Raw genomic sequence first — 15,224 nt, forward strand, 5'->3', positions numbered from 1 at the left:
GACAAGACTTGCTCTGTTTTTTCTCTTGTTCCCTCATAACCCCGCCGCTCCTACCAGCCCAGCCCAGAACAGCCCAGCCCAAGCTCGTCCTGGGCACGATCACGAAGCGCTATCACCCGGAAAACACGGCACGCTAGACCCTGTGCCGTCCGGCTCCCATGGCCGAAGGAAGCGTTTGTAGAGAAAAGTCATAACTCGGCACTCCTTAGTACCTCGCACCTTGTCACTCGCCCTTCGCCCCCTTCGGGCACAGTTCGCTTGGCCTCGGATGTCGAACTAGCTAACTGTTCGTATACCATGGACAGATACTCACTTATTATTACGAGACAATGTATCGTGATCGTGGGCAGAGCGTAATACATCCATACATACATACGTATATACATAGCTTAGGTAGGTACCTAGGAAGGTAAGCAAGCGTGTCGACTCAGCTGACAGTGACGGGGCCAGGCTGTACTCGGTACCGTGCGCCGTTTCGCGAGTTTCATTGTGTGTGAAGTGACCGCAACTGAGTCAGGATGGGTGACTTGTCAGGAGGATAGAGACCTTAGGCTGCCGTGTATCCATTCCTACGTACCTAGAACCTATCTATGTAGCCGCGTATGGACCTGGTTTAATGTGTAGGTAGGTAGTGTATGGACCCCTCCAGCTCACAAGGAAGGATCTCTGTTATTCCTTCTCCGCTCCACATCCGCATCCGTCCCGTGCATGCAACGCACCCCGTATTTTCCAATTCGTTGCTCCAGACTAATAAGCCACGATCCGTTCTTGGGCCTCGGTAGAAGAACAAAACCCAAAGACGGGGGTGGGCGTGATAATATGACGTTCTCCACGTTCCCCTTCCAGCCGGGAATGCGGGCTCAGTACAGAATATGAGTGGCTCCCTCATTCGAGCGTTTCCTTCAGCCGCGGTTATATGGCTATTGTCTGTCTGTCACCTTAGGATCGTCGTCAGCACCACTTACACCTCTACTAGTGGCAGCGAGACGTTCGAGAAAGAGGGGATACATGCTCGGTCGGGCTCAGTGACGCCCCCGTATCCAATCCTCGAATGACTTGTTTTGTGGTTCTGGAGGTTTTGCATACCACGCAACTTTTGGTCGAAAAAGTGTATATAACAGAGGACCCTCGAGGACGTCCGTGTCCCACCTGTTCGCCAGCTTGTGTGCTTCTCTTCGAGTAACTCCCTACCGAAGCGTCAGTGCAGAGAATTCAAGCCTGACGGATTTGATAATCACTCATTCCTAAGTGGAGAAGGCCTGTTGTGCTATAGTCCGCCCATACCGGTTACCTGCGCACCGGATTGGTCCATCTGTGGTCGATATATTCACGTCTCAGGGGCCCAAGGCGAGAAGAACTCTCTTCCAAATCTCGAGCCAGAAAGGCAATCCCTCTCGCCACGACTTTCAACCGCAAAACTACACAGGATGGCTCCAAAGAAACTACACATCGGGGTCTGCGGAGGCGGCATGGGAGGACTGACCGCAGCCATCGCATGTGTCCGAGCAGGAGCTAAAGTGACGCTCCTCGAGGCCGCCCGGGAGTTGGGCGAGATCGGGGCCGGCATCCAGATGTTCTCAAACGTGTCCCGAATCCTCATCCGGTGGGATGTGGACAAGATCATTGGCGACAACTTGGTTGCCGTGGATGAAATCAACACTTGGGGTTTGGACGACGAGTTGCTAGGCCGCTTCGATCCAAAGGAAGGACGCAAGCTCACCGGGTTTCCGCACTGGTTCGTCTATCCTCTCTGGCCCAACAGTCCTGCAGGTGGCACTCTATGCGGTCTATCCAAGTACGTACTGACAGTCTCAACTGCAGGGTCGTCCGTAGAGATCACCTCCACGCAGGGCTTACCGAGTGTGCCCGACGCAACGGGGTGGAGCTGATTGTCGGATCACGCGTCCAATCGCTCGAGGATACCAAGGACGGAGTCAAAGTCACGACGATCCATGGCGTTGAGCATACCTTTGACCTGCTCATCGGATCCGACGGCCTCAGATCGACTATTCGTCAGACCTTGTTTCCAGAAGCAGTCCCTAAAGCTGCGTCAACCGTCGCGGCTTTCCGTGGCGTGCTTTCTTACGAAGAAGTTTTTGCCAAAGTGCCCGAGGCAAGGATGTGGCTGAGAAATACGGCTGACGCCTGGATCGGGCCTCAAGGCTATATCCTCCTGTATCCCTTGACGGCGGGCCGTGAACTGAACGTGGTGGCGATGTTCCAGATGGACCGCGTCGTCACAAAGGCCGAGGAGATGGATATTGAAGAGTTCCGAAACCTGTATAAGGACTGGAGTCCATTTGCGCGCAAAGTCCTAGGGTTGCTCAAAAGCACCCAGATCTGGCCTTTGTTGGTGTTGCCTCCCATGAAGTCGTGGTCCAACGAGCACAAGAATGTTGTCCTCCTTGGAGATGCGGCTCACGGCATGCAGAACCATATGGTACGTCTCTTTCATCAGTTGATTGCAGAAATACTGATCGGGCATTTAGGCTCAAGGTGCCGCCACCGCCATGGAAGACGGGGTGTTCCTGGGGACAGTCATCTCCGAAGTGATTCGCGGGACCATTAGCCTCCCCACGGCCATCGAGCTATATGAGAAGAAGCGCATGCCTCGGGTTTGGACGAAACAGCAGGTATCTTTTGTGAACGGTACATTCAATATGGCCGGTGGGGAAGACGCAAAGAAGCGGAACAAGGCATCTCGAATCGAGGTTGCGTGTTCGGATCAGAACATCATTCAGCCCAACAGATCGCTGCCGCCGACATATAGAACCTGGCAACTGGCATTCAGCCCCGTCAGTGTGCCAGGCATCATGTATTTTGATGCTGAGGGAGACGCGGAGAACGCGGTCTGCGAGTATCTGCAGGAGACAACCCCGATGGACGAGCAGACGCTAGTGACCAAAGGCCTGTGGGACAAGTGGTGGGGGCTTGTCGACTACAACGGTGTCGAGGATGGGACTGGCAAGGCCAACGGTGTCCCGACTTGAGTAGCTGTGTACACACATGTACCCCGTAGGGGGAGGTGATTCAAAAGTATTGAACAAAGGAGGAATGGCAATTCGAGGGACAAGGATGAGGTATTGTTTTGGTTTAGTTTTGATCCCCTTTGGTTCCGGGGAGCCTCTGGGCGTCCCTTAGCGGGTGTTATGGTGGGCGTCCACGCCCAGCCAGTAGTCTGAATAGTTAAGCCCCGTTCCACTTAGGGCCCGTTGTTAGGCAGCTCAACAAGTTCGACAACCCCCGACGCCTGCCCAGTTGTGGCCCGCAGTGCCAATAATTGAAGCCCCCAAGGCCCCCAGTTAAGAATGGCACTAGGACTGACGGAGCGCATCCGGCCTCCCCACGCTCTGGCACAAATCTCATCACCAGATTCACCACCGTCACCACCCGTCAACACCATCCATCTGCGCTATCAGCCACCAATCAATCTATCTGCTGCCCCCAATCCTTATCCACCGCAATGGGAACCGAAGATCTCGAGTAGAAAAATCCCCCATCTACTCAGGAAAAATTCCCATGGCTTCGAAGGCACCCAGTCCTCCTCTGCCCGTTGTGCTGTGGCCGGCCTCCTCCTCGCGATGGTCCTGAAAGGCCGTCCTCCTCCATCACCTCTACCACTGCGACGTCTCACCATCTCTTCCGATCTCGTTTCCAATCAGCAGCCGCGATTCCTTCAGACACGGAACCATCTGCAGCCACGAAGACGCCCAGGACCAAAAAAGAACTTCCGAGATTTCCACCTGCAGCGTAGATCCGTCGCCGGTTTCTCGTCTGCAGCTTTCCCACCATCTCCGGCCCCGTCTCCATCACTATCGCCAACACCACCACCACCAACACCGTCTTCATTCTTAATCCCCCTTCTTCCCTCCGCATCTTGCCGACCTCCTCGACCTCCTTCTTCCTCTACATCTGTACGGTCCTATTGTTCCCAGCACTCCCACAGACACCCAGCCGACCTAGAAGAAGACGAAGACAAGGAAGATCTACGCACGATGCCTTCAGGTGGGTAACCTTTTGCTCGCGGTTCCACTCGTTCGAGGATGATGATGAGCATGTCAACGGTCTCTTACCAAAGAGCATACTGTGGCTTTCCCCTAACATGACCGTAATGCACAACCTTATCACCTCGTCTCCCCCTTGTTTCACAGAAGGGCTGCACCTCGCCGCAGGAGGCATTGCTATCAATCCACCTCCTCAACACTTTTTCCTACCTTCGAACACCCGAATCACGTGCCATACTCTCCTACGTCACTCTATCATTTTGAACACCGAGAAACCCCCGCTAACGACAAAGTTCCCAGTACCAGACTCGAGCAGTGATGCCTACACCAAGGCCTTCAACAACAACAGCTTATGGCGCCGCTCCCTGGCCGAAACCGAGCCCGAGCTCTTCGAGTCCATGGCCAAAGGCCAATCCCCGCAGATTCTTTGGATTGGATGTGCCGACTCGCGCTGCCCAGAGACCACCATCCTGGGCCTGAAGCCCGGTGAAATATTTTGCCACCGCAACATCGCCAACATCCTGGTCAACACAGACATCAACTCCCTCTCGGTCATTCAATATGCCGTCCAATACCTGAAGGTCAAGCACATCATCATCTGCGGCCACACCTCTTGCGGTGGTATTGCGGCGGCCTTGGGGAACAAGAAACTCGGCCTAATCGACACCTGGCTTATGCCTCTGCGGGCGATTCGCCAAGAAAACCTGCCTCTCCTAAACAGCTTGGACGAGACGCAGCGGGGCTTGAAAATGGTCGAGTTGAACGTCCGTGCCGGGGTCAAAGTGCTCCTGGCCAACCCCATCGTCCTAGACGCCATGGATGAACGCGGCCTCCAAGTCCATGCGCTCATCTACAATGTCGGGACCGGCGAGTTGCGTGAGTTGGATATCGAGGAGGATGAAGAAGTCGTCAAGAGCCGCGTCACCGCGTTCAAGACCGAAGATTAGGGAGGAGCGACAACTACGTTCGCCGGGATTGGAGGACAGGAATGGACTTTTCGTAGAACTGTATTTCGACCAACTATATTGTAGCCAACAGCACGTGGCTGCATTGGGACATTGCCTCGAAACACGCGAGGTGGGAATGTGTAGAGGTCAATGGGAGGAGTAACTGTGATGGACGACTTGCGTCTGTCAAGTCAGCTTAGTCTGGAACTTGGTGTCCCGTCCACATGCTGGCGTATTTGGTGTGCCTCTCTCTTCCGACCTCCCTTTCCTGGCGGAGAGCGAGTTGATACTCCGGCAGCCCGACTATCCACGCACCCGGACAACAGTGCTCTATCTCTCTGCCATAGGCTCGGCCGGCTCCGGCCTTGGGACTTTCATTGGGATGAGCTCAGGCCACCAACCGTACCAGAACATTTACATCCCTCCTCGCTACTTCGGCAAGCACAGCAAGGAAGGGGTGAGGAGGAATGGACGTGTCGAGCGTTTTGCCTTGATCGAGCTCCGTATATGCGTTCTCGCCATGCGCAGGAACTTTTGATCGGGTCATGAATTGCGTACGCATCGTCCTGTCCTGGTTCAGCTCGGGTTGCCGTGAATATCGCGACAGGGGGACAGGGGTGAAAGGACGAGTCTGATGCTGTCTTCGTTTCCCCCCAGCCCTGGTATGTAGGTCCTGGCCCGACCGCTCTATAGCGGGACTTTTGTCGGGAGTTGAGAGATCGCAATCCAGCAAGTTTCAGATGAGGTTGTATAGGCTGCTTGTCGTCGAACGACCTACCTGCCACGTGAGTGGAGGTTAAATGCGTGGTATTGTCCTAGAGGACAAAAGAGGAACAGATTCGATGTTCCTGGGGTTTGCTCACCTATGCATGGCCACAAAGAAACGCCGTGATCAGTTGATTCAGCCACGTAGATCTCTTTGTCCCCATCAACCGTCCAAAACCAGAACACGGATACAATCATGACCCCTTATTTGCCTGCAATCCTGGATGCCGCTTTGTGCTGGAAGGGCCAAGTGCAGAACAATGCTAGCGGCCATGGGTTTGTGACACGGGACATGACTTCGTCTCGCAAAGGCTTGGACAAGAGACAGAACCAAATGTTTGAGGGACAGGAGGCGAGCATGGAATATAGATAGATACTCTTGCTTGTCCTTTCACCCAATATTTCTCATTGTACCTCTTCCACGCCGGATAAAAGAATTGATCCGTTCGTATATGACGCCGTCCCAGAGAAAGCGAGGTTGACTCTCTACTCCGCGCCGTCATTGGCGTCAGCCTCAGCCTCAGCATTGGCCCTCGCCCGCCTTTTCTGCTTCCTCCTGTCCCGCCGTTCATTCTTCCGTTCCAGCCGTTCACGCAGCTCCCGCTGTCTCCTCATCCCTCTGAGATGTTCCAACACCTGAGCGAGCGGCGTCGGCGTCGTGTGGACGGGCGGCGGGGGCTCTCGGGCCTGGGTCAGCGTCGCGCTCCAGCCGTCCTTCTCCGCGGCGGCGATGGCGACCTCGAAGGGGTCGACGATGCTGACTTGCGTAAATCCGCGCAGCTCGGAGAGCTTGTTGAGCAGCGCCTCGCGCCACTCCAGGACCTCCGCCTGCCGCTCCTCGGTCAGCCGCCGGGACGCCTGGACCACGTCCCAGTTGGAGAAGTCGAGGATGAGGCCGTCCAGCCGGTGGCGGTGCCGCAGCCACGAGAAGAACCGCTGCCACTGTTCCTCGTGGCAGAGATCTAGCGTGGAGATGATCTCGCAGTCGAGATCCCACCCGGACCTCATGCTGACGCACAGCATGCGGAGGTTGTGGAAGTTCTGGCTGCCGATGTGCGTCGTCCACCACCGGCAGTTCTCCGCGTCCTTGAAATGGAAGATGTAGCGGCCGTAGACCAACCTGCTGCCGGCGTCGCGGAACTCCTTGTTGACCCGCATGGCGCGCAGGTCCACGTTGTCTTGCTCGACCAAGTTCGCAGAGCCCGTTCTGATATAGCCGGCCAGCTTCCCTTGTTGGTAGTAAGGCCTGATGACGTCGCCCTCGTGTGGTTTGAGAGCGAAGATATGTCCCAAGAAGAGATCCAGTGTTTCTTGCTTTGCTCTGATCGCTTTCCAGAAGCGAAACGCCGCGGGTCCGGGCGAGGGTTCGACATCTTGCTGTGTAGCTATGGGCTGCGACACCTCCATGGCGTTGTTGTCGGCCATGAGGATGAGAAGTTTGGGACCAGGGATCTCTAGTCCAACTATTAGAGACAGGCTTCACGGCCTTGTTTGACTCGGGGGGTGTTGTGATGGAGAGAGCTGGGAAGATGGCATGCGACCCTCGCACCAAGCGCCACCTGCCTTCATATCTGTCCTGCTCCAAGGGCTGACGGTTGGACCGCTTTGTTGAGGCCGTCGCTCATCTTCTCCAGTCGATGTCGGAACAAAGGCAGACTTGCTTTGCCTGACGCAAACGGTAGAGCGTAGAGCCAGTTTTGACGTCTCCGAGTGTAGTGATCCGTGCATTCTCCGGACAAAGGCTCTCCGCATGAGGCAGTGAAAGGAACACTATCCCACCTCTGAACGGAGTGTTGCGCCTTCGTTGTCGTCAGCGACAGCCATCCAAAGAGGCTAAATGGGAAGCCATCTTGGAGACCTGCTGAGAGGAAGAGAGAGGAGCTGATGATAGCATCTTGCCATAACGAAATATATATATCTAAGAGCGTGGTTGAATAAATTTGGCCTCGGGCGTGTTGGGAAAGAATGGCGAGAGATCTGTAGTTGTTCTCTCTCTCCCTCACAGCCGACATCTGGTCCTGTCCAGCAAATTCACTCTCAGTTGCGGAAAGTCCTGAACGCTTCTGCCACGGGCATGCCTCCCAACACAGCCTCTTTAACCTTGTCATCGGAGGCCACCAGCTTCGGCATGAGCGACAGGGTTTCGTCGAGCAGTTCCAGAGGGATGACCACCACTCCTTCCAGTGGATCACAGAAGATGATATCGCCCTAACATTGTGGGAGTCAGTGAAGGCAGGGAGATCAAAGCGGGCGATGAGACACCTCGTCACTTACCGGGGAAACGTCGACGCCGGTTATAGATATCCGGACGTTGCGAGCATAGGCGACCGACTCGGCATTCGTTCCGACCGTGGACTTGCCCAGGGCGAATATCTGAATGATCAGCACGGTTCGAAGGGAGAGGAAAAGAGCAAGGCCGTTGACACGATGTCCAAGGGATCACCCACCGGTAGCTGAGATTCCCTCAGCTCTGCCAAATCTCGGACACGGCCGCCGACGATACAGCCGGCAACGCCCCTGACCTTCATTCTTTGTGCCATGATGCCTCCCACGGCGGCACACTTCTGGTCTTGTGGCTGATCGATAACAACAATGGTGCCAGGTTCTGTCAGGTCCACCCAGTGACTCCCCTTGGGAATGGAATTTTCGGCTGGAGGGGTTGAATCTGGCGTGGCATTCTTCGACACCAGCTTCAAGGTACACGCCGGCGCAATCACTTTTTGCAGAGCATCTTTAGGGTCTCCGCTGGACTGCGGGAGGACAATAGGTACTTGGCCTTGGTCAACTGGAGGCCCGAACATGAGACCTTGTGGGAGGGAGGGAGCACACCGATATCAGCGAGATACCCCGCCCTCGCAACTTCTCCTGGCTTTGTTTTTTGGAGCTTCAGAAGCGCATCGGAGACCTTCTCGTGTCAGGATGGCCGACAAGACCATGTATTTAGCCGTACCTACATCACAGGGAGAATATTCGTGGAGTAGGCGAATCTTTTCTTGGAGCTCAGTCTTCCCAGTCGACATGACGACAGACCGGCGAGGAATTATCCTTAGCCACTGAATGGCAAAGGCTATAACGAGCCACTTTCGTATCGCTCAAATTATGTTCTCGATGTGGGAGGATGAGGACGCTCCAGCACAATGAGGAGAGAGTGGAAGACAGGATGAGCCCTTTATTTGACGAGATTGCACATGTCGGTGTCTGCCCGCTCCGAATTCGGAGTTCACGATTCCTACTCTATGGCTACACGCAGTCCAACACTTGCCATCTGCACAAATAGTCCTAGGGTTCCAAAATAGTTAAGCTTGGACTCACTTGCAACCGCGAGCTGCAGAAAGCCAGATAAGATCTGCAGGTGACCCAAAGACATCTAAAGATGGCCTTGATGGATTGCTCCAGGAAGCAAATGGCTGCTCCAGGATTCCAAGAAAAAGGGTGCAAATTTGTTCTCGCCTGAGATCCCCCGATCCCATACAGGAGATCAGTGAAACAGAGCAGAAGAAACATGCAAATGCTAGCCACCACGAAAAAGGATTGGGAGAGCAAAGAGAAGGATTTTGAGGATGGCCATTTTTTGTGCATTCGTCGCTGTCTGATTGCATCAGATCTTGGACATGTTGCGTTGGAAGCAAGCAGCTAGTTGCAAACAAGCTTGACTTTCGTCATGCATAGCCGTGCTGACCGATAGGCGTAATATGTACAATGCCTGTTTCCATAGGAACCCAATATGAACGATTTGTCTCGAAGTCTCAAGTAATGCGAGGCTCGGCCTAGAGAAGGAGTCAGTGACATCGAGTAATCTTCCTACCACTGCTTCACTAACCTTCCATCTGCTGTTTACTATATATGTTCGTTAGCATCTGTCCCGCAAGATGGGAACCAGAATATGGCGAACCTTCGAAGCCGACTGGGGCCGCCACGGCATCTGACTGTCCTCTTATTTTCCCAGTCAATCGGTGATCTCTTTCCATCACTGTAACAGTGAGCAATGTGACTGTGGCCTTGCTTCTTTCGTGCACCCACTTTGCCTATCCCACACATCTAATTGTCTTCTCGGTTGCTTGAAGTCGTTTGCGTAGTACCGGATCGAAGCGAGACCAGCACCCTATTGAATTGGTCAGTATGAAAGGTTCTTGTTCATGGATGAGAATGCAGTACTGTAACACCGAACATGCCAACCATGATCGCATACGGCAGAAGAGCTTCGAAAGGTACCCCCATGGCGAAGAGCTATCCCGTCAACTACGGGACAGTAGATTGACAACTGCCAAGGTCGAGGAAGGGAGATGCAGGGTTCACAGTCACAAAACGTCGTAAGCGAAGCTGTTCAGGGTGTCGGCGAGCGTGTATCTTTACTCTGTGTCGTGACAATTGCTGCGGGAAGCTGAGGGTGGGCGCAGGTCGAAAGAACGTATCGATGCGCTTTACCATATCCGGTCATAACTTGCGCTGCTTTAACAGACTTTGTCGATGAGGGTTGATTGTGGTCGGGCATTGCAGCGCGACTCATCAGAGTCCAGAACGAGCCTCAAATTATGGTAACACTGTTGAAAGCGTCCATTTGACGTGTAACAACTATCTCGAAACCCGATCAAGGCGACCATTCGAAGCCCTCTACGCTGTTGCGCTCAACCTAACGCGTCGAACAAATATTGAGCGACCAGGCGCCCCTCCATTCTCAGAATAACTGCTTGCGCCCAAGTGCCGATTTTGCTCAAGAAATCAAAAATGCTGGGTCGCATTGCGGTTTCAGTGGCGTGAATGAAAGAGATAGCAAAGCGACATTGGCGACGACAAAGAATAACAATACCTGTCTCGCGTGATGGTCATTCTCCCTTTGGGACCGACATAGGCAAGGACCGCAATACATACTACAATCCCTGACTGCTTCCATGCCGCCTCTAACCTCCGAAGAGCTGGACCAGCTAATTGGCACCGACCAGAAGACGCCCGACGATGAACAGTCACCCGCACAACTTTCAGCAGACGGGTCTCCCGAGCATGCTGGAGAGGCGTCAGAGGGAGAGCAAAATGCTTCAAATGAGGACCAAAAGAGGACAGTGGTGGCAGAACAAGTTAACCTGCACATTCCCAGTTCAGGAGATAGTGCCCTAGGCGAACAGCTACAAAGATCAGCAGAAGAGAGCCTTAGCGACAATGAAGGCAAGATCGAGGCCGATGCTGCCTCCACGTCCGCTCCGCAAACCGACTCGAAGGAAGATGTCACTATGACTGACGCCGACGCGGAAGACGAGGCCGAAGAGGATGAGGATAAAGACACTGCAGCTGACGATGAGGGCGGACAAGGCCAAGAGGGTGCAGAGGACGATGAAAGCGAAGAGGAGGAAGCTACAGGTGACAAAGAAGCTGTAGACGGAGAAGATGCGGAAGAACAAGATCAGGAAGAAACAAAGAGTGGAACAACAAGGGACGATAGCGAAGAAGACTCGGAAAGCAGCCAGGAAGAAGGTGAAGAATCATCAACATCAACATCAGCATCAGCATCAGCATCAGCATCAGAGTCAGCTTCTGGCTCTGAATCTGGCACGGAGTCGGAATCGCAGTCGGAATCGGAATCCAGCGAAGAAGACAACACGAGCGAGGCTGTCGACTCAAAACAAGACTGTGTGTTTTGCAACCAGACCGTAACCGCCGAAGGCGAGGATGGCGAGTTGAATTTGAGTTGCTCTGCCTGCGACAACCGAGCACACCAGAAATGCGCTCGAGAACACGACTCACTACGTGAAGGCGAGCCATCTCCTTGGCGATGTCCGCAGTGTCCTGTTGACAAACCCGTGCAATCAGAGTCACCCAAGGCTCGAAGCACACGATCCAAGAATTCGGCGCCCCGACTGGTTAGAGACTTGTTACCTGTGACGCGGGGCTTGCAAAAGCCGTATTCCCATTCGATCTTTGCGCAACCGGTGATTGGGGACGGTGACGACGGAGGGCGAGCTCTGAGGAAAAGGAAATCGCCAACTCAGGAGCCTGCGCCCGTCGAGAAGAGACGACGAAAAGCAACCGATCGAGCATTGGCGGCGGCGGCGACAAGCAAAGAGCTGGCAGAAAAGAAAGCAGCGATCGCGCACGCGACGAGGAGATCAAGTCAAATGAAGATCACAAAACCCACCGCGCGAATATTGCAGCATCGACCGTTCAACAAGCCGCCGCCTCACAAGTTCATCCTTGCTTTTCGTCTAGAACAACCCAAGATCGAAGCGATCTTGAGTAAGCCTCCTCGTCCCGGCAGGAGAAGAGAGAGACGATCTCAGCCGAAGAAGCCTCCGAAAATACCGCCGCCACCAATCTACCAACCTCCCGTTCCCAAATTCCCTGCTCTGCCAACACAACACCTCATCTTCCCTTCAGCTTTTATCGACCGAGAAGCCGAGCTCAACGCCAAACCGTACGGCGGCATCCTCCCCGAAGCGGATGCAGATACGAGTCGTTCACTGCCTCAACTCCGAGACCGCGAGATTTTCGAGATCGCAAGAAAAGAAGCAGAAGAAGAACGCCGCAGAGCATCTGCGGCAGCCGAGGCGGAGATCAACGGTGGAGCAGGGGATGCTACTGCAGCTTCGACCTCTACCACGAAACCCAGTAGGTCCACAGTCTCTGGGCCGCCGAGCAAGATCAAATGCATTCAGTTTGGAAAACATGTGATCGACACCTTCTATGCTGCCCCTTATCCGGAAGAATATTCACACGAAACCCGGTTGTTTATTTGTGAATTCTGCTTGAAATACCTACCATCTGAATTCGTGGCGTACAGGCATAAACTGAAATGTCCAGCGAAACACCCGCCAGGAGACGAGATATATCGTGATGGCACGGTGTCTGTCTGGGAAGTCGATGGAAGGAAAAAGACGGAATATTGCCAGTGCTTGTGCCTGATGGCGAAGATGTTTCTCGGATCAAAGACGCTGTACTATGACGTGGAACCCTTCTTGTTCTACATCCTGACGGAGTACGATGAGTTGGGATATCATTTCGTCGGATATTTCAGCAAGGAGAAGCGGCCTGCAAGTCAGAACAACGTCAGTTGCATCTTGGTGATGCCCATCCATCAACGCAAGGGTTACGCAACCTTTCTGATCGACTTCTCATACCTTCTCACCAAAATCGAAGGCAAAGAGGGATCTCCCGAGAAACCTCTCTCAGACATGGGTCTTACAGCCTACCGTTCGTACTGGGACCTCACCATCTCGCGCCATCTACTCGATCTAGGCCTCAAACCATTCTCCACAAAGATCCTGATGGCTCGAACGGGCATGACAGCTGACGATGTGATTCATTCCCTCGAACGCCTCTACGCATTTACCAAAGATCCATTGACAAAAACCTATGCAGTCAGGTATGACAGGAAGTTGTACCAGAGGATTGTGGACGATTATGAGGTAAAGAAACATCGAAAGTTGAAGCCGGACAATTTGATGTGGACACCCTACATTATGGGGCGGAGCGATCAGGCCACGTTAGATGGGCAGCCACTGCAAGCGCTGGCTCCCCGGGATGAGGAGGACGGAGACGAAGAAGACGAAGAAGTGGGCAGGGAGGTAGATGTGGACAGCGACGTGATGATGTCGAACGCTGCCAAGTCCATTGCTGGCGGCGATTTGCCAGAGACTGAGGTGGATGTGGAACGGCTTTCACGACGATCAAAATCAAAGTCTACAAGAGCGATGTCTCGGCCAGAATCGGTTGGGTTGCAGGAAGAGGACATGGATATCAAGGACCCTTCTCTCGTTGACGCACAAGGACACGTGGCGCCTGGTCCCCCTTCGACGGCGGCGCTCAGCGGTGCTGATGCAATGTCTTTGGCTACTACTCGTCCGGAGATCAAGGTCAATGGACTTGTCAATGGCGATTCTCTGAAGGAGGGCAATTCTCACCTTCAAGGCGAGACTGAAGATAAGGAGAGTGGCGGTAACGGGGACCACCATCAAGCAACCGGAGAGCAGCAAGAGCCAAACGGGATGGCTAAGGAGGGAAAGGAAGCAGAGGCTCTACTCTCAGGCTATGCCCTTGCCTTTCGCCAACATTCGATCCCACCTACACGTTTCCAAATCGATCCGCCAATCCCACCATCGATGCTTCGACAAAGGAGCACGAAGAAACGCAGCGCCGCCACTGCCTTTGGGTCTGCAAGCACGCCAAAGACGAAAGACGGGGAATTCCCTGCATTAACCGCCGCCGCTTCGGCCGTGGCAGTAAGGAGCTCACCCAGAAACGCCAATAACAACAACCACGCCGGGTTGAGTTTGTCGGGACCAGCACTTTCTGCCAACGGCAGCAGTGTTGCCAGCGCCGGAAGTGTATCTCCGAAAGGACCCGGAACGCCTGTCAGGCGGAGCGGGCGACGAAGTGGGCTTTCGACAATGACTATACTGACATCAGACGTGTCAGTCACGAACGACGACCAGGACGATGCACCTGCTGAGGAAGACGAGGATGCAGCACAAATGGAAAGTAAAGCGGAGGACGAAGAAGATGAAGAGGAACAGGAGCGGTCGTCGTCATCGAGCGGTGACGAGGAGGAAGACGAGCCGGAGGCATCGATAGCTACAGACGAAGAAGAGAGCGAAGAAGAGGAAGAGGATGCAGAAGAAGACGGGGATGATCCCAATGATGAAGACGCCGTCCCGGATGAGGAAGACGAGTCCGAGGATGAAGACGAGGACGATGACGGAGACCCCGACGCCGAGGTTGATCTAGCCGACGAGGATGAGGATGAGGATGAAGACGAGGACGAGGACGAGGGCGAAGACGAAGACGCCGAAGCAGAAGACGATGACTGATGGGAGCCGTTGTCGCGCCTCTTTCTTCACTCCTCCCTCGTTCCATCCTCGCTCTTTGCCCTGTCACGTCTCCAAAATACGCGACCTCCTCACTGGCGCAGGACATCCTGTTGTGCAACTCGTTCAGTTCACACGCCAAGAGAACGGCAGGACTGCCTAAGGAACCGGAACGCGCTGTACTCTCCAAGCTTCGCACTTTTGCAAAACAACGGGATAAAGTATCGCTAGATGCCTACATGGACGGCTAGGTGTGTACTTGAGCGGGAGTGGATATGTGGCTGGCGGGCAGAGTGGTATTCGATAGTTGCTACTTGCCGATTCTTTTTTGGGCCGAGAGCTTGCGTCGCAAGACACAGCTTCGAACCGCATTGTATAGCAGGGGAACCAGACCTGGCACTACTATTGGCGGCAGGTGGCAGCGGGATGGCAGCGGGATGGCAGCGGTGGGGAGTATGGTCACCACCTACCAAGATACCTACCTTAGATACCTATGTACCCATGTACCAGCACCTTTTTCTACCATTGGAGCGAGCCGCTCACCCACCCACACTGCCTACCTAGGTTCGGTAGGTACCTCTGTATATATGTGTGTATGTATTTATGTAATGTATGTTATGTTATGTATGCCATATACGCCATATATGTTGAAATTCCACAGCATCGATCGGGGCGGCCCATCGCGAATTCGATCGGCCACCCAAGCCGTGGAGTCG

At 54.0% G+C, this 15,224-nt stretch overlaps 4 protein-coding genes across 4 annotated transcripts; 2 read left to right on the forward strand and 2 right to left on the reverse strand.

Annotated features, from left to right (window-relative positions):
- Nucleotides 1–3,308: 3,308 nt before the first annotated feature.
- On the forward strand, nucleotides 3,309–5,807 carry PV07_09240 (uncharacterized protein; the record flags this gene model as incomplete). Its single annotated transcript, XM_016396473.1, has 2 exons — nucleotides 3,309–4,005; nucleotides 4,311–5,807. The coding sequence occupies 2 exons, from the start codon at nucleotides 3,309–3,311 to the stop codon at nucleotides 4,949–4,951; spliced, it is 1,338 nt and encodes a 445-aa protein (XP_016246329.1). The 3' UTR covers nucleotides 4,952–5,807.
- A 395-nt stretch (nucleotides 5,808–6,202) lies between these two features.
- PV07_09241 (uncharacterized protein) lies at nucleotides 6,203–7,141 on the reverse strand (the record flags this gene model as incomplete). Its single annotated transcript, XM_016396474.1, has 1 exon — nucleotides 6,203–7,141. One exon carries the CDS (start codon nucleotides 7,139–7,141, stop codon nucleotides 6,203–6,205), a length of 939 nt encoding a protein of 312 aa, XP_016246330.1.
- A 612-nt stretch (nucleotides 7,142–7,753) lies between these two features.
- On the reverse strand, nucleotides 7,754–8,517 carry PV07_09242 (uncharacterized protein; the record flags this gene model as incomplete). The annotated part of the gene is made up of 3 exons (XM_016396475.1): nucleotides 7,754–7,924; nucleotides 7,991–8,089; nucleotides 8,164–8,517. 3 exons carry the CDS (start codon nucleotides 8,515–8,517, stop codon nucleotides 7,754–7,756), a joined length of 624 nt encoding a protein of 207 aa, XP_016246331.1.
- Nucleotides 8,518–10,235: 1,718 nt separating this feature from the next.
- PV07_09243 (uncharacterized protein) lies at nucleotides 10,236–15,025 on the forward strand. The gene has a single exon (XM_016396476.1). The coding sequence runs from the start codon at nucleotides 10,606–10,608 to the stop codon at nucleotides 14,509–14,511; it is 3,906 nt and encodes a 1,301-aa protein (XP_016246332.1). The 5' UTR covers nucleotides 10,236–10,605; the 3' UTR covers nucleotides 14,512–15,025.
- The last annotated feature ends 199 nt before the right edge of the window (nucleotides 15,026–15,224 follow it).

This window comes from Cladophialophora immunda, assembly GCF_000835495.1.
Source record: "Cladophialophora immunda strain CBS 83496 unplaced genomic scaffold supercont1.5, whole genome shotgun sequence".
In the NCBI taxonomy this organism is placed as follows: domain Eukaryota; kingdom Fungi; phylum Ascomycota; class Eurotiomycetes; order Chaetothyriales; family Herpotrichiellaceae; genus Cladophialophora; species Cladophialophora immunda.

What these genes read in the sequence shown, in the direction of transcription:
- PV07_09243 (XM_016396476.1), top strand. Translation starts at nt 10,606, where the DNA reads ATGCCGCCTCTAACCTCCGAAGAGCTGGACCAGCTAATTGGCACCGAC.